The 19,727-nt window shown below is 32.1% G+C and overlaps 1 protein-coding gene across 1 annotated transcript; it reads right to left on the reverse strand.

The window, feature by feature from the left end:
* Positions 1-2,525: 2,525 nt before the first annotated feature.
* Positions 2,526-19,469, reverse strand: LOC141389495 (uncharacterized). Its single transcript, XM_073961086.1, has 6 exons — positions 19,345-19,469; positions 19,238-19,285; positions 18,991-19,145; positions 18,775-18,928; positions 18,590-18,699; positions 2,526-2,609 (listed from the first exon to the last, which is right to left on the reverse strand). The coding sequence occupies exons 1-6, from the start codon at positions 19,424-19,426 to the stop codon at positions 2,526-2,528; spliced, it is 633 nt and encodes a 210-aa protein (XP_073817187.1). The 5' UTR covers positions 19,427-19,469.
* Positions 19,470-19,727: the final 258 nt, after the last annotated feature.

Consider the following 19,727-nt stretch of genomic DNA (forward strand, 5'->3'; position numbering starts at 1 on the left):
TTGACATCTTCTTGACTGAAACTCTTACCTCTTGTAAATTTTTGTCAGCATTGGATAGTAACCTCTAGCACTACAAACCATTAATACTGTGGGATCAATGTACATATATAAGGCTGTAACTCTGTAATCTGTTTTTCAATAATTTTGTAATTTCAGTAATTGTGTAATGCTAGAAAAACTCCTATGCTCTGCACTGAATGATTTATGTTTATTTTAAAGCAATGTGACACAACTTTGTTAAACTTCATTTGTTAGATATACATTTAAACTACATACTTAAAATAACGTACGTATTTGTTTAGTCTTCTGTGATATACAACTAAGTGAATGTAATATTGTCTGAAAAAAAATTCTTTAAAACGTACGGTTATACGAAGTTAACAAATCACTTAACATTATGGTACATCATTTAAATCATTATTATTAAAGTATCGTATTTTCAGTATTCATCATTACAATACAATTTCGAATTTAAATTTCGTATTTTTTTCCATTCTTCAAAAATTGTGGATAACCTTGAACTGGGATAATTGTCATAGTTGAATTTCGTGTATTTTTATTTAGGTCATGGTTTATTCCACTTTGTTACTGGTTTGCAATTTGTGGCCATTGTGGTCTATTTTTCAACATTTTTCACAAACATACAAACATACAATTCAAAAACCAAAGCAACCAACATTTCCACATTATCGGGACAAGGACTCCCACAACGAAAAATTAGTTAAATTTTCTACTTTTTTGGCAACGACGAATTTCTCTAAAGGTTGTGTCGTCTTATGTTCAAGAGGTTTTTAGCAATCTTCGATTAAAAGTGAGTTCCATATCATTATTATTAACCGTTTCGGTCCTTCTTTTTTGTTTTTTGATTTGAAAAATATATATTTTTTAATTTTATGTATACTTAAGCCCACTATATGAATAATCAGAACAATTTTTTTTTTTAATATTAAATTTTTAACATTTTGTTTGGACATTATGCCATATAGCTTAGAATGTATTTAAAGGAAAAAAACAAAACTAAAATATTTAAGTTTTTAATTCAATTTAATCTTATAGAAGGCCAGGAGGGCTAATAGAACAGGAAGAGGAAGCCGCCTTCTCATAGAAGAGCAGAACGTCCTCTCATAGAAGGGAAGAATGCCCTCTCATAGAAGACCAGAATGTGTTCTTATAGAAGGGCAGTACATCTTCTCATAGGAGGGCATTAGGTCTTCTTATAGAAAAGCAGGAATTCTTTATATAGAAGAGCAGGACGTCTTTCCATAGAAGGTCAGAAGGCTCTCTCATAGAGGGGCAGGATGTCTTCTAATAGAGGAGCAGGACGATTGCATAGAGAATGGCATGAGGTCCTTTTATAAAAGAGCAGGAGATCTTCTTAGAGTAGAGCAGGACGTCTTATCACAGAAGAGCAGAGGGTCCTCTCGTAGAAGGGCAGGTGGCCTTCTCATAGCAGAGTTGGGAAATTTTTTATAGAAAAACATAGGGACTTCTCATAGAAGAGCAGGAGTCCTTATTATAGGAAAGCATCAGGTCTTCTCATTTAAGACCAGGAGCTCTCCTTTTATACGATTTTTTGGGGTATTTATTTATTTATTTATTTATTGAGTCTAATAAACAACGTTCTTACAGACTATTAATATTACGAAATTATTATTAATAATTTACAATAATAAGATTAAATTAAATTATCTAACAAAAAAATTTTAAAATTCCTTTTTGATGAGTTAAATTCAATTAAATAGCTATTAGGTATAAAATTTAAATAATTTAATCCCCTAATTAAAGGACCATAAAAGGTATAATTTCTTTGATATATTTCAGTCTAGAATAAATTCCTATGCCGAAGAGATATTCTACTAGGTATAAAAGATGGGATTTTAGCCAAGAGTTGGGGACAATCAATATTTCCATTTATTAAATCAAATATAAACAACATTGAATTGATTTTGCGCCGCTTTTCAAGCGATAACATACCAAGATGAGCACAGCGAATCTCATAGGATGGTCGTGGGTGTATAGCATTCAAATGAGGTAACGCAAACTTAATAAAACGTTTTTGTATTTTCTCAACTCTTGCTATTTGAATCTGTGTATTAAGATGCCAAATCAATGAACCGTATTAAAGTTTTGACAGCACAAACGAGGAGTACAAAGTCTTTAGAGTATAAGGGTCAGAAAAATCTTTAGCATTGCGTTTAATAAAGGCAAGCGTCGAGTAAATTTTTGGAATTAACTAATCCAAGTGAGGTTTAAAAGTAAACTTAGAATCAAAAAGAATACCCAAGTCCATAGCTTCATCCACCTTTTTTAGACTTGAATTTCCCAAAAAATATGAAATAGTAAAGTTGTTTCGTGACCTTGTGTACGTTACATTGAAACATTTATTTCAATTAACCTTTAAGCCATTCGAGAAACACCAATCGTTGAAACGATCAAGATCTAATTGCAAAGCTGATATATTCGAAAAGGATCTTATTTTAGAATAAATTTTCAAATCGTCCGCATAGAGTAAAAATTCTAAATTTTTACAACAAACAAACAAATATATCATTTATGTACAGAATAAACAATAAGGGGCCCAGAATACTGCCCTGTGGGACACCCGAAACCTGAAAATAAGGAAAAGATTCATACTTATTAATACGGACTATACTATACAAGATTTGGGGACTTCTCATAGAAGAGCCAATGGTCTTCTTATAGACTATCTGAAGATCTACTTTTAGAATATTCTAAGCTTTTTATAGAAGACCTACAGTCTTCTTATAGAAGATCTAAGACCTTTTTATAGAAAACTGTAGGACTTCTTATAGAAGACCTGAATGTCTTGTTATAGCAGATCTGAAGGAATTCTTATAGAACACCTAAATATCTTCCTATAGAAGGCCTGGAGGTTATCTTGTAGAAGACCTGAAGGCCATCATATAGAAGACTTGGAGGTTTTCTTATAGAAGTCCTGGGGTATTCTTACAGAAGACGTGGAGATCAAATTTTGGACCGAATCGGTTGATCCGTTCGAGAGTTATCGTGCGCTCCAGCCAGACAGACAGACGGATGGACATGGCTAAATCAACTCCAAATTGTCTGAAACGGATTTCGTCCAAACATACTTGGGGTCTAAAACCATTATTTCAATGAGGCACATTTTGCCCGTATGAAAGTGTATATCAGGAATATTGTCAATTATTTAATATCCCATTTCAGAAAAAAAGGATAAATTTTTTTCGCGCTACATCAACGATTTTTGATATGTAGGTTAAGAAAAAGATTTCCAATACGAATCTGGGCGCGAGCCAATGTTTGGTTGTTGCGGACAAAAGTTATGGCGCTTTTATTTCGCTTTTTAAGAAAGAAAATATTATAAAAACGCTAATTATTTTAATGAGCACAATTGTTATAAAAAAGTTCTCTCGAAGTGACTTCAGCGAGTAGATTGCATAATACCTGCAAAATGTTACACAGAATTCGCGGAATGTACATAAAATTGCTAAATTATTGAATATAAGTCAACTTTTTTCAAAATTAAGGCACATTTTGGGGGTCATAAAATTACATAAAAATTTGTTGTAGATTAAAACAGCACGACGAATCAAATGAGACTACAATCATACAGATTGGTGTTATAGTTCGATGTTACAGACAAAATAAGCACATATTTTGGTCAAAAAATAATTTTTTGTTTGAAAAAATATTTTTTTCACATGCATTATGTAGTAGAAACTATTGTAAACATTTATAGGAATACTTCATTCATTTTGCTTAAATCTCCTAACAAAATAGACGGATTTTATTGACATTCATATTAAAGCTTACCCATTAGGGAAGCTAATTGGGTTAATGAGGATATATGTCAAAGCTTCTGAAATGGAAATAGAGGTCAAATAACCCATTTTTATTTATATGCATTTTAAAATACGTGTAAATCGCGTAATTATCAAAATCATTTTGTCCGCATGTGATTTTCATGTACAGCAAGACCATATCTGTTAATTTGTATATATTTTTCGAAATTTAATTTGGAAGCTAAGATGTAGCATCAGCTGCATCTTAGCATTAAAATACCTATAAAATATCGCTAATTTGCGCAAAGTGCATACAATTTTTGTCCGCATCCGATTTCAAAGTCCACCATGAAAATCTACATCGATATATATCTACTTCAAGGCGATCAATTAAGAACCGTAGATGTAGCATCACACACTATTTTTTGGGATAAAATGAATGTAGCTCCCTTATCAGTGAAGTTTTCAAAACTCTGTTTCCGCTAAAACGAAGATGCTGTATTAGTTGTTTCATTGCAATGGAAACGAACCGCAGAAAACGCGATAAAATACGCGATATTTCCAAAAACAATTTTAGGTGATTTTTCTACTTTGGACTTTCTTGTAACTCACGTTTTAGTGGATGGATTTTCATGGGGAATGATTTATTAGATTCGGAACGTAAAAGACTAAAATGTGCAATCAAGTAAGAGTAAATCGAATGGCAATTGTAAAAGTTAGGCCCGAAAAATATGATTTTTAGAAAAATGTTCGCACAAAATTTCCGTATTTGGATGCAGATTTCTATGAAGCTGTGTAGACTACATTCACGACACATATATCAAATAACTCAGAATCGCGAGTTCTACAATCCTATATACGATTTTTTGTAAAACCTGTTTGCGGAATGAAATTAGAAGAAAATGTCAAAAAACACTGTAAAACTGGCTTCAAAATGTCAGCATCATTTAATGGTAGAAGCAGTTCAAATTTTGAAAAGTAATACATTAGTGAGATGATCCTTGTTTAGTTTGCTTCTACTTTTACTTTGACAGGAAAATCGAGAGAAGTGTGGTTTAATCACAAATCGAGAGAAAACAAAAAAAGACATGGTGGCTTCAACCCATTTTACCTATTTTTAACATAAATATAGCCACAGCTTCCACGCAAATTATCTTTTAAGGCCAATATTTTTTGCCACGTCCAAAAACATTTCATTTTATCTAAAAATATTTAATTTGAATAATATACAATCACAAGTCGCGTGTTCTAAAAGGGTAAACCTTGGCTTCAGCTATGTTAAATTTTCAAAAATATTGGTGATATACCCTCGTTAGCATAAATGTTGAGGGTAGAAAAATAAATCAACAAAAATGATTATAGAAGACCTAAAGGTCTTCTTATAGAAGATCTGAAGGTCTTCTTATGGAAAATCTGGGATTCTTACTATAGAAGATCTGGAAGACAGACAAATTGAATCATTTTGGTTGGAAAAATCTATGCCATATGGCATAGTATGAAATATAAATAAATCCGGCAGCTCCATTGAACAATGTTTCGGATCTTTTTTTTCGTTTTAATTTTAATTTAATAAGATGGTAATTAATTAATTAATTTTAATAAGATGGTAGTTTCTTCTAAATTTTAAATCGCACGAGAAACGCTCGCTCTTTGAGACATAACAATGTATAGGGTCCACCAATCACAATTTGTTGTTGATTTATTTTTATACTCTCAGCATTTATGCTAAAGAGGGTATATACTCTTTCATACGGGCAAAATGTGCCTTATTAAAATAATGGTTTTAGACCCCAAGTATGTTTGGACGAAACCCGTTTCAGACAATTTGGAGTTGATTTAGCCATGTCCGTCCGTCTGTCTGTCTGTCTAGCTGGAGCGCACAATAACTCTCGAAAGGATCAACCGATTCGGTCCAAACTTTGGCTTTCGTAATATTTTGTCCAAAATTAGTTTATAACTCTTGAATGGAGTTACCGATTTGGTCCATACTTTGCTCGTCGTAAAATTTCTACAAGACTTAGATGAGGTTCCAATACTGACTCAATCGATCCACTCCTTCGGTACCTCCCACACAAAATTTCCAAATAGTTCAGTTTAGGACTAGAGCTCGAATCGCTTTAATTTTTGTTGCAACGGCTTGTATTCACTGACCCCCCGAAAGGTGCAAAAAAACCCTATGACACCGTGTGTAGTGGTTGGAGCGCAAGATAACTCTCACAAGGATCTGCCAATTCGGTCCAAAATTTGGCCTTCGTAATATTTTGTCCAAACATAGTTTAAGTTCGAAGATAAGCCATATCGGTTCACACCTTCAGGTAACTCCCCCATAAAACTTTTTCGGAAAAATTGTGCGCACGATAACTCTTAAAGGGCGTGACCGATTAGGTTCATATTTTGCACATCCTTATATATCTACCAGTTATAGATCAGGTTCGAATGTATACTATATTTGTCCACTCCTTCGGGTACCTAACACACAAAGTTTCGGATAAGTTCACTTTAAGACCTGCTCTCAAATCAATTTGATTTTTATTGAAGCAACTTGCATTCGCTGTGTCAAATACGACGGTAAAAGCTTTTTCATGTGCAAGTTCATACTTCTTGAGAATATAGCCCGAAAGGTGTAAAAAACCCTATGGCACCATATTAGTGGTTGGATGGAGCACGATAAAAATTTTTCATTCATCATATTTTGTCCAAACTTAGTTTCAATTCGAAGATGGGCAACAAATTCCGGAATTTCCAATCAATATTTAAAAAATGTCACTAAAATAGTATGCACGATATCTCTCTAGAATGGCCCATATCAGTCCTCTCCTTAGGGTACCACCCCCACAAAAGTTCAACATGTGTGTCTAAGTGCAGTTTAGGGTCGATTATTTTGAATTTCTCGCGTTTAAGGCCAAATGAAACTTTATAAGCGTGGAATGGCAGATAACAGACAATACCATAAGAAACTGCAAAAAACCCACAAAAATATGGGCAAATACTCGAGTTTTACGTAAATTTTTGCAACCATTTTTTGTGACGTTTAAACGACCAGTGGCTTTAAGTGGATTAAATACATTCGATTTGTTCGTAGATGAAAGTTTCAATTCACATAGGCTGAGGGTATATCTCTGTCGGGTAAACCGACTTTTTACTTGTTAGATAACACTTCAGGGAAAAATACAAAATTATTAAAAAAGGGTACCCGTATTTTGCCTTAAAACGGGCTTCAAAAACTGGCTATACCATATGGCATAGAATCGCCGAAAGGGTTTAAATATAATAATGCTACAATAATTGAGATGCAACAGTTTTATTTTAATTTCAATATCCCTGAGAAAATGGTTTCTTTTCCACATTTGTTTGGAATTTCAAAACAATGTTTCCTTATAAATTATAGTATGAAAGGCTTGCTCTATTCCAAAATAACGTAGTTTCAACTTTTTTTTGGCAATTTCTTAGAGCAAGTGTTTCTAATTAGCCGCAACTTCGCAACATTACGGCATAATAAGTTTTTTTGTTTGTATTCATGTTGTGAAGCTACATTTTTTTATCATTCTGACGAGAAAGGAAATTGAGAAAAATTACTTAAATCATATGCAGCAGTAGGTTTTAATCAGTGGATATTATGAAAATTATGGACATTGAAATGTGAGAATTACTCGCGAATAAAATTGCTGAGAATTTGGTTCTATTTATGATAAATCAATGTATGAAGTATTACAAACATGTCGCATTTACAGTTTCTATTTCAGTCAGGTTTGGTCTTTTGAAATCCTTAATAATACTAACATAGATTTTTGTATTAAATAAATTAAATGAATGTGCACACACTACATCATAGTGCTTCTGAAAATACGAAAGCCACTCCAATAAAGTTTGTGATGACATCTCTTGAATGGTATGCTTTTATGTACAGAACAGCTGTGTGTTTCAAACGTACATACGAGTGCTTCATTTTAGACAAAACTTTTCCAATTGTCCTTTGAATTAAAACTAATAATAACTAAAATTAACAACTGAAGTTGCAATTTAAATTTTTTCTGTATAATATGGACTACTATAGACAACTTGTTAATATGTAAAAATACAAAGTGTATACAAAATAGTTTTAATTATGTCATTGAAAGTTAGTTTCTGCATCAGTAAATTTGGTAAATAAAGGCCATAGGATATCTGTGATTTTCTACGATGAGTATCTCAACATGTACAATATTATACAATTATAATTGAATGCACATAAGCTGCAAAGAAAAGATCGAATTTTGTGTTTGATTTGTTTGATCTCATATGATTGCTTAAGTCTGGAGTATTTCCCCAATGTCTTAACTTCATATTACTCTCTATTATAGAGAGTAATGTTTACAAACGAACTGACAGTGTTGCAAAATTTGCTGATCGCTACCAACATCATGATTCCATCCCGGGAAGGAAATTTTCAATTGGTTTTCTTTCAGCGTTTAGTATCGGATATTTACATGTAAATGAGAATTAATACCTACTTTTTCGCTTTTTCCAAAAGACACCAGAAAAAAATATTTGCGATTTTTATTATAAGTTAATAGTAAATTGATATTGCTTCAAAACAGGCTAACATCTGGCGGTATGATCTCAGATTTATAAAGTACTAGCTGAACCCGGTGCGCTTTGCTGCCCCGACTACGATAAAATATAATGGAATGCCAGAATTATTTTAACGTTTTTAATATTTTAACGAATAAATATAGAAGATATGAAGGCGTTCTATAACTATTCAGGGTTGTTATGGAGCTACTTTGGTATTTTTGTATGTTTCAGGAGGTAACACTCCTCCGACAGCCTTTCCGCCTATAAGTATTCCTAATGATTTAGATATATCATAATAAAACATGAATCTTAAGAAGTCTCTCAAAGACATGATACTTAATAGCTGTAGCCTTGGTCAATTCCTTCCCGACTATAAGTACTTCTCTAAATAATGATGACTTTTACTGACTGCTAAGTCTTCAAAATTTCATTGAAATTGAACATACGTAACAAAAACATGAAATCGACCGAAAATATATATGGGTACCTATATTCCTATATGAACCGCTCTCGATATAATTTGTCAAATTTATTTGTAGACCAAATCCCGTCTCACATTCACATTTTGTGCATAAAATACAGAAAATCAGCCGAAAATATATATGGGAGCTATATTCTAATCTGAACCGATTTCGGTATAATTTATCCCATTTATTTCTAGAAAGAATTGCGTCATGCTTTACAAATTTAAGTGAAATTGGACATATGTAGTGTGTCCAAATCTGAACTGGTCTCGATATAATTTGGCACATTTATATTTGGAACAAATTCCGTCAGACATCCCAAATTTCAGCGACATTGGATACATATAGCGTGTTTAGAGCATCAAATACAGAAAATCGGCCTAAAATATAGATAGGAGCAGTATTCAAATCTGAACCGATTTCGATATGATTTGGCACATTTATGTCTAGACCAAATCGCGTTACGCATTCCATTTTTCACCGAAATTGGACATAAATATCGAGTTTGGTTCATAAAATACAGGAAATCGGCCGAAAATATATACAGGAGCTATATCCAAATCTGAACCGATTTCGATAAAATTTGGCACATTTATTTCTAGACCAAGTTCCGTAAGACATACAAAATTTCAGCGAAATTGGACATATATAGCGTGCTTGGTGCATAAAATACAGGACATCGGCCGAAAATATATATGGGAGCTATATTCAAATCTCTATGTAAGTTAGCACATTTATTTCTGGAACAAATTCCGTCAGACCCTCCAAATTTCAGCGAAACTGAACATATACAGCGTGTTTGGAGCATAAAATGTGGAAAATCGGCCGAAAATATATATTGGAACTATATCCAAATCTGAACCGTTTTCGATATAATTCGGCACATTTATGCCTAGACCCAATTCCGTTACCCATTCCAAATTTCAGCGAAATTGAACATATATAGCGTGTTTGGTGCATCAAATGGAATAATCGGCCGAAAATATATATGGGAGCTATATCCAAATCTGAACCGATTTCGATATAATTCGGCATGTTTATGTCTAGACCAAATACCGTTACACATTTCAAATTTCAGCGAAATTGGACATATATAGCGTGCTTGGTGCATAAAATACAGGAAATCGGCGAAAATATATATGGGAGCTATATTCAAATCTGAACCGATCTCGATATAATTCAGCACATTTATTTCTAGAACAAATTCCGTCAGACCCTCCAAATTTCAGCGAAATTGGACATATATAGCGTGTTTGGTGCATAAAATAAGGAAATCGGCCGAAAATTGGACATAAATATCGAGTTTGGTTCATAAAATACAGGAAATCGGCCGAAAATATATACAGGAGCTATATCCAAATCTGAACCGATTTCGATATAATTTGGCACGTTTATTTCCAGACCAAGTTCCGCCATACATTCCAAATTTCATCGAAATTGGACATAAATAGCATGTTTGGTACATAAAATAAGGAAATCGGCCGAAAATATATGTATGTGGGAGCTATATCCAAATCTGAACCGATTTGAATATAATTTGGTAAATTTATTTCTACATCAAATTCCGTCACGCATACAAAATTTGGAGATTGTATCTGTAACAGTTCTAAAGATATTTGCATACAAAATCTAAATTTTTTGGAGCTACCTTCGGTTTTGATGCTATATCTCCAGATCAACGCGAAGTTTCAAAAAATGATATAGCCTATTTTCATTCCAGGCCATGTAGCAATGTACCCTAAACATTTCAGTAAGATCTGTTCAGCGGTTTTCGAGGCTATAAGGCACAAACAAACAGACAAACAAATTTCAATTTTATATATATATATATTTTTGTGAATCTATATATATATAGATTCACAAAAATAAACAATATTTTATATACAGTGGCGCCCAGCCAATTAGGGACAATAAATTCAGTTGAAATGATTACTCCATTTCATTAAAAATTTTAAGATTTTTATGAAATAAATTTTGTTTATAACGTAGTGATATATTAGGCGATAATGTATATATCGGGTGATGTCAAAACATACTGAGATTCCCCATATGTGGATGAAGGACATCCCACTTTTCAAAAAAGTGTCCATATAAGCCTGGCCAGCTAATTAGGGTCAATTAGGGTCAGCATGATAATAACCAGATTACTGTATTTTGTCATAAGTTGATAAACATGATAACATACAAGAGGTATAGCACATACATAAATACATACATATACGAGACAGAAATTTAAAATTTGTATTAAGAAAAAATATCAAAAGAGATTTAGAAGTAGCTTTCCGTACATCATTGCAATTTAAATTCTGGGAATTTCTCTATCCTGAACAATTTTTATACCCTACACCACTATGTGGGGAGGGTATTATAAGTTGGTTTTGGCCAAAAAGTTTGTAACGCATCGAAATAATGGTCGTAGACCCATACTTATATATATCAAAATGAATGTCTCGACGAGCTGAGTCGAACTGGCTATGTGTGTCCGTCCGTCCGTCCGTCCGTCTGTCCGTCTGTCCATCTAAACCTTGTAATCACGCTACAGGTCGCAATTTTGATCGGATCGTCACGAAATTTTGGATGTTGATGGGGGTCCCGGAGGGGAAGAAGCCTATTGATTTTGGTGATGGTCGGATAATATTAAGGGGTCGGAATGGGCAAAAAACTTATGTGGATAAAAAGACAACGTGTTTTTCCAAAGCGAATATCTCAGCTTCTGTATGGGGTATACCAAAAGCAAAACCTGACAATGAAAGTAGAAAATATCACCTTTCTAATGATGTAAAGTATGTTCTTGTAGGTGATCAAACAACGAAGATATCACAATAGTCGCAAATAAACCCCAAATTTTCATGTTTGTGATTTTAATTATAATGACGAATATCACAGCTGTGGTTGGGGACTTTCCAAAAGCAAAGCCTGGCTATGAAAGTAGGAGATCCCATCTTTACAATGATGTAAACTAGGTCGGCGTAGGTGACCAAATAACGGAGATATCGCAATAGTCGGCAATACATCCCATTTTTCCACATTTTTGGAAATCACGCTACAGGTCTCAATTTTGATCGGATCGTCACGAAATTTTGAGGGTTAATGGGGGTCACACAGATGAAGAAGCCTATTGATTTTGGTGATGGTCGGATAATATTTAGGGTTCGTAATGGACAAAAAACTTATTTGGAGGAAAAGACAACGTTTTTTTTTCTAAGCGAATATCTCAGCTTCAATATGGGGTATACCAAAAGCAGAACCTGGCCATGAAAGTAGAAAATATCGCCTTTCTAATGATGTAAAGTAGGTTCTCGTAGGTGATCAAACAACGAATATATCGCAATAGCCGCTAATAGAACCCAACTTTTTATTTTTGCGATTTTAATAATAATGACGAATATCACAGCTTCGGTTGGGGATCTTCTGACTATGAAAGTAGAAAATCCCATCTTTACAGTGATGCAAAGTAGGTTGGCGTAGGTGGCCACATAACGGAGAAATCACAATAGTCGTCAATACATCCCATTTTTTCATTTTTTTGTAATCACGCTACAGGTCGCAATTTTGATCGGATCGTCCAAAATTTTGGGGGCTAATGGGGATCCTACAGGGAAAGAAGCCTATTGATTTTGGTGATGGTCGGATAATATTCAGGGGTCGGAATGGGCAAAAAAACTTATTTGGAGAAAAAGTCAACGTTTTATTTAAAAGCGAATATCTCCGTTTCTAAAAGGGGTATATCAAAAGCAAACAACAGAGATATCGCAATAGTCGGTAATGCATTCCTTTTTCCATTTTTGTGCAATCACACTACGAAATGTTGATCGGATCCTCACGAAATTTTGGGGGTTGATGGGGGTCTAACAGAGAAAGATGGTTGGCATACATCCCACTTTTCCATTTTTTTGGGTTGTACTGTCGATGCACTTAAATGCGTTTCAAAAAAATTTACCTGTGTTAATGAAGACATTCAGAGCAAAGGCGCTAAGCTATCCCAATTTTAATATTTTGAATTTTATTAGTCAAAAGCTTATGAACAGGGGTAGTGGTGTAGGGTATCACATAGTCGGCCCCGACCCGACTATAGCCTTGGCTCACTTGTTTGACATGATTGCGACATTTTGCAGCATGGAAGGTAAATGTAGTTTTTTTACAAACAAACGAAAACAATTTACAAACGATCAAAAACACAAACAAAATCCGTTATCTAACCGCTAATTTCATATAATTTGCGTTGGTTTTGAAGTTTCGTTTTCGTAATTTGTTGAAATATGTCCCCCAGAAATAAATACATATGTATAAACAATTATATTTGGATATTTTTCCCGCAAAAGTTATGTCAGTTTCATCCGTTATTACTCGATCATTGTATAAAATTAGTGCCAATTTCCTTGACCTAATATCTTACCTCGTTCAAAAATTTGTAAGTATTGAACTGTAACTGCGACCTCTAGAGCAGTCCCGAACATCCATTGACCGCTGGTTACGAAGTTTTTCGGCAGTTCACACACACGACCCGAACGCAAACAAAGAGCACGCAAAGAGAGCAAATGTTTTAATTTTTTTACTTCAGTCTTGTGCTGAATGTGAAGCAAGCAGGTTGATGTACGGCTGCCAGATTTGACGATTTATCGTCATTTTTTCGTCAAAAATTGATAAATGACGACTTTTTCCCAAAAAATGACGATTTTTTGTTATGCATGCAATTCAAAAAATCGACATTTTTGTTATTTTCTTCATTTGATGACCAATTTAAATATGCCATATAAATTTAATCATAAATGTTACATTCATACAAATTCAGGGATTTATAAGAAATATGGTAAGATAATTTTCTCAATCAAAAACCAAGAGATTGTCATGTAAGAATACACCTATGTACAAACATTACCCCTCACAGTTTTCTGAATTTTTAAAAGAAGGTCCGATTGCAGGGAAACTTTGCGTTGTAGAGAAAAAAATATTTATTTTTTAAATGCTTAGAAAATCTCAAAAATATCCTTTTTCTTACAAAATTTTAAGTTTTGTCGCAAAAAAAACTTGGTGCTAATTGGGTTAAATAATAATCAAATTTATTAATTATTAATCAAATATATTTAGGTGTATATGGGGGTTTCTGAGTGAAATCGGACACTTTTTCAAAATGAGGTTTTTGATTTCCTTTATTTTTTGCTATGGTGATGCTGCTCATTACCAAAACACTTTAGTATATTTTCAGACTTTTTTTGACTAACGGTTCCAGGGATATCGCGCCTTGAAAAAGTAAAATTCTGTAAAAACCACATGCATTGAAATACTCATAGCTTCTTTAATATTGGTCCAATTTGAAAAAATCTGTTTTTGTATGTTTTGTTGTTTTATCAGCTATTTAATAAAAAATAGCAAAAATATTATACAGTGGGCTTGGAAGATATTTTCGCGATTTAATATTTAAAATTAATTTTTAAAGATGTTCGACCCCTTCAATTTTCTTTAATTATTTTTGTATTAAACTACGTTCAATTACAAAAATTTTAAGTCCTATGTGGTAATGGGATTCGGACGATTACTATTTTTTCTAAATTTTTTAAAATTTGTCAATACAATTTTTCCTTTATACCCGTGTGAAACATTTGTTATTTTACCAAAACAATACAAAATTAAATTTTTTACATTGGTTTTGTTGTTTTATTTAGAAATGTATCTTAAACATCTTAAAAACTTCTTCATTTTGCGATTTTAAGAATGGTTTTGTAATTGGTGTACCAGCATTAGTGAGCATTATTGAGTGGCGTTTTTTTGTGCCCGCGACAAGTTTAGCCACTTCATATCTCAAGTTCAACTCCACTTTCGTATTTAAATAATCATCTTCTTGGAAAAAATCTTACTTTAATAATTGGTATATTATTTGCTCGGATGCCAATTCATGTAATTCCCAAACCGTGGTTATTTTATTAACAATTTATTAAGCTTGTTGCCCGGTTGGTACACTTATTGCTAATCCATTTTCAAAATAGAAAAATTAAGCACTTTTTAAGTTGTTTAAGATAAATTCCTAAATAAAACAACAAAACCAATGTAAAAAAATGTAATTTTGTATTGTTTTGGTAAAATAACAAATGTTTTACACGGGTATAAAGGAAAAATTGTATTGAAAAATTTTAAAAAATTCAGAAAAAATAGTAATCGTCCGAATCCCATTACCACATAGGACATAACATTTTTGTAATTGAACGTAGTTTAATACAAAAATAATTAAAGAAAATCGAAGGGGTCGAACATCATTAAAAATTGATTTTAAATATTAAATCGCGAAAATAGCATCCAAGCCCACTGTGCAATTTTTTTCGCTACTTTTTATTAAATAGCTGATAAAACAACAAAACATACAAAAAAAGATTTTTTCAAATTGGACCAATATTAAAGAAGTTACGAGTATTTCATTGCATGTAGTTTTTACAGAATTTTACTTTTTCAAGGCGCGATATCTCTGGAACCGTAAATGAGCAGCATCACCATAGCAAAAAATAAAGGAAATCAAAAACCTCATCTTGAAAAAGTGTCCGATTTCACTCAGAAACCCCCATATGCAAAGCAGTTGTCAACAAAAACAAAACTGAATTCAAGTGAAACCAAGACATATGGAAAAGGTAGTGGCATCGACATATTTGGAATATGTTGAGTGAAAACTTTATTTATTGGTCTGCTCCACAACTGAAAATGTCTAATGTTACAACATTAATAATTTTACTACAATAGGCTTGACACTTCATATTCGAACAGCTGGTGTGACACCACTACCTACTCAATATGCCTTCAGTGAAAAAATACTTTACTTTGCTGCAGAACGTACAAAAGTCCACTTTTTTGACAAATTTAGAAAGAAACAAATTGTCAAAATATCAAAAATAATAGTCTCTTTCAATTTCTGGTACAGAGCAATTAACTACATGAACTTTTATATTGAGCTCTGTACACAAATTCTAAAATTTAAATTTAAATAGGGAATTGAAATTTTTGGATTTTGAAGAAATGTTTGAAAATAATTAAAACTAAATAAACGGACCAAAGCAAGTTAAATAAAACACTGTAAAGAAAACAAAAATGGATTAAACCCAAATTGTTAAAGATTATACTCTAATATTTATTTACAAAATGAATAACATTCTCGTTTAATTTACTGATTTGAAGTCTACTAACATGTTTAAGAACTTGAATATCGATTTCATATTTATATGTGCGTACTTTAATTGTTGACGATTTTATAAAAAAATTGACGATTTTTTTAATCATCTTGTTGACGATTTTCCATAAAAATAATCTGGCAGCCCTGGATTGATGCCGCTTTACATTGATTTTTTTTGTACAATAAGTATGCAGGGGAAAGATTTGGAAATTTCTTTTTCGTCAGAATCAGTTATTTCCAATTTTTGTAAATATTTATTAAGGAAAAAATTGTCAATATTTTAAAAATTCAGGTTCTGGAAGAATGCAAACATTAATATATGTATATTATTATAAAATATACATTCATATTCTTCTGTTTCACCTTAACATATGAAGAAAAATTATCTTAAAATTGTGAAGTTATATTTTTCATTTAAAACGTACAATGCGTACATGCCAACAATATTTTTTTTTTTTTTCATTTCACTCTCAATATAAAAATCATCCACCGGTCAATGTAATTTTACCCACACATAAGCAATTTTGGCTCGCTCTTCTTGGTCGGCACCCAGTAAACAATTTTTGCCGAGATCGTACCGAATTCGGATGTATTTTCTGCACAAGTTTCCATTTCTGATGCCGTAATCGCATGCAAAACATGTCCGAATTTGTGTGAAGCGGTTCGCCGAATTCGGAACGTTTTGTCGAGGGAAATTCGGAAAGAACAGTCTAGTTTCTACACGAATACGTTTAGATTTTCGGAGAACACTCTGAAGGAATATTCGAAAATCTGAAGGAAAAAGAATTCTTTTCGGAGATTTGTTTCGAGACTCTGACATTTTTCGGAACAAATTCTAAAAAAATGCTAAATATTTTATCCGAAAATCGGAAACTATTCTGATGTTTGATTGGATATTCTGAATATTTTCTCCCAAAATTCTCAATGTTTATTACGAAACGTTTCGAATTTCTCAGTGATTAAATTGGAACTTTATTTAAAATATTTGTTCAACTTTTTATTATTACAATGTTGATGAAATAGTACTCGTATTCGTCGCTGCTGCACACTGAATTGCACATTTATAAAGTCAGAAAGCACAGTCCTTGCAAACAAATTTTCCATTTGATTTATCTAAAATAGAAATAACAATATTATAAACAACGTTTTAGAAAATGTGTATACAATCTTACACTTTCATTTATTGTAAAACATGTGCCAATTACATCACAAAATAACTTGTTCCGTTACGTCTTATTCACTTAACAGCTCCAAAATAACTAAAAAAACAAGCAATATCGTGATGGCACAAAAAATCTCTCCCTTGCCTTTAAATCAACTCTCGACGAATGTTCGCCAATTTTGTTCCCGAGAGAGAGAGAGAGAAACGAATCAAAATTTTCCATTAGAGTATGTGCAGATTACTCGCAACATTTTCGAAAACAAGCGCACGAAAGTGTGCGGAAATTCTTAAACGAAATCTTGCTGAAGATCACTTCCATTTCTGAGGGAAATTTTGAGAATTCCGTACATTTTCTGAACAAACTTTGGAAAACCTCTTAAAAGAATCTAATATCAGAGCCCTCGGTAAAAACTGTTTACTGGGCAATGCTCTAGAGCAGCATCAGGCAACCCATACCAACGCACATTGCGTTGTTTGCATTAGTATTGGAGACATAACATGCCTAATAGTCATTTCGCTAAGGGGACGCATACACAAAAAACAAAAGAAGCGACACACAACCCAGTGGGAAAATGTAATCGATGGGAATCGAACGGGTAATACAGAGCCACTATGTTTTATTGATTACCGAATACATTATTCGTAACACGGTGCATGTCCTAGGAAAATAATATATTCCTTTATAGTATCCATAGAAAGCATAGTGTAATCAATGGGTATATTCTTTTATAGTTCTTTAGTAATATATAATGGAATTCATATACTGGAATGCATCGTATTATGTATGTATTCTCTTTTTATAAATAATTTATTCATTATTAAGTAATTTATTGGATTATGCATTAAGTAATTTATTGGATTAAAATAGAAAACCATTAATTTTAATTCATTTTTTATTTATATTTATAAATATAGGGATTTTATGTAGTTATAAAAGTATTCATAGAATACAAAAAAAAAAAAATAATATTCATTCATTAAAAACAGAAATTAAAATACCCAGTGGGAAAATGGAAGCAATGGTAAACGATGAGGTAATGCATAAACACTATGATTTATTGATTCCAGAATACATTATTGTTAACACGGTGCATGTCCTAGGAAAATAATGCATTCCTTTTGTTTGCCTAAGTGATTCGTAATATAATGCATTCAATATAATACATGTTTGGACACTATTTCAAGAATACATTATATAATTGATGTGTCTCAATGCGTTAAATTATTAATACTTTAAAATTAGTTATTTAATTCATTCCCCCAGAATACATTAAAAATATGTTTTTTTAATTTGAAAAATATATATTTTAATTCATTTTTTATTATTAATAATCACATGTTTATAAATACATATATGTATGTACGTATTCTTAGAATACAAAAACAAAAAAACTCATTGTGAAATAATATAAAACATAAAGTAGAATTCATGTATGGATATAGTTTAAATAAATATATTTTTTTTTTCGCTAACTTTTTTGGCGAGGTGTGATTTCTTAAATTGTCTTAGTTTAATTAGATGGAATGCCTTTTTAATTTCCTTTTTATATTCCTTCTCATCATATCCCTCGCGCTTTGACACTTCTGTAATAAATAATTTATATTAATGTTTATGTTAAAAAAGTATTTAATTTAAAAATGTTGAACAATTTTACTTACCAAAAATTAATTTATTTAAATTTTCAAAGGATTTAAAAGCCATTTTTCCTTTTATTCCTTCGTAGTTATAATTCATAACTAATTCTTCGGAAATTACTCTACTTAAATTTTTTGTAACTCCTGAAGGTAACAGTATTCTCTCCATGATGGGGATCTGGATAATAAAAAGAATTTGTCGTTAAAGTTAAGATTAGTATCTTGGAATTAAATACCTACAAATGAATCGAAGTTTTTCCCAATTTTTTTGTCAACTTTGTGGAGATCTGACTCAGTTTTTATGGGGAAGTATATTTTTTTCGCATCCTGTGTCAGTAGAGTATCCAATTTTAATTCAATTTTTGCAAGCACATTTAAGCATGTATCAAATTTATCTGCAATAGTAAAACATTAAAATGTTGGCATTAATATACATAAAATTATTTATTATAATTATAATATAATGTTCATGGAATAAAATACTTACCATTTAGTAATTTAACGTTTTTCTCAATATCTTCTATTCGGGCCAATTCTAGAATATAAGAATTTTGTTACTTATTTAATTATATATTGATATTAAAAGTGGTTTACCTGTTTTTTTATTTTCGTCAGTTTGAAGTATTGCGTTATGCGGTGCAAGAGGTGTAGCAAATTGTTTTTTTATTACAGACATTTTAAGTTTTGGTTTAATATCAGGTTTGAGAATTTAATTCTGCTTATGGAGAATGGGAAGAAATACAAATTTATTTTGGTATGGCAATCGAATCAATTTATATAAAATATCGTCACAGTTAAAAAGTTCAACAGTTGTGCAAGTGGATCCTTCGCTTAAAAATATTCCAATATCTAATGATTGCATTGACTCTGTATAAAAATTTGTGCAATTCAAAATTTTATGTCCCCCTATATAAAGTTTATTTTCGACAGTTGAGAACTGTTTTATTTCTATTGCGAATCCAGATTTGACAAAACAA

This window comes from Musca autumnalis, unplaced genomic scaffold (genome assembly GCF_047663935.1).
Source record: "Musca autumnalis isolate F117 unplaced genomic scaffold, ASM4766393v1 scaffold_1, whole genome shotgun sequence".
In the NCBI taxonomy this organism is placed as follows: Eukaryota; Metazoa; Arthropoda; class Insecta; order Diptera; family Muscidae; genus Musca; species Musca autumnalis.

Excerpts from the sequence above, each read along its gene's own strand:
- LOC141389495 (XM_073961086.1), bottom strand. The coding sequence starts at position 19,426 with ATGTCTGTAATAAAAAAACAATTTGCTACACCTCTTGCACCGCATAAC. Across the intron at positions 18,929-18,990 it reads GGAAAAACTTCGATTCATTT|ATCCCCATCATGGAGAGAAT; the intron begins GTAGGTATTTAA and ends TTTATTATCCAG. Across the intron at positions 18,700-18,774 it reads TTTAAATAAATTAATTTTTG|AAGTGTCAAAGCGCGAGGGA; the intron begins GTAAGTAAAATT and ends TATTTATTACAG.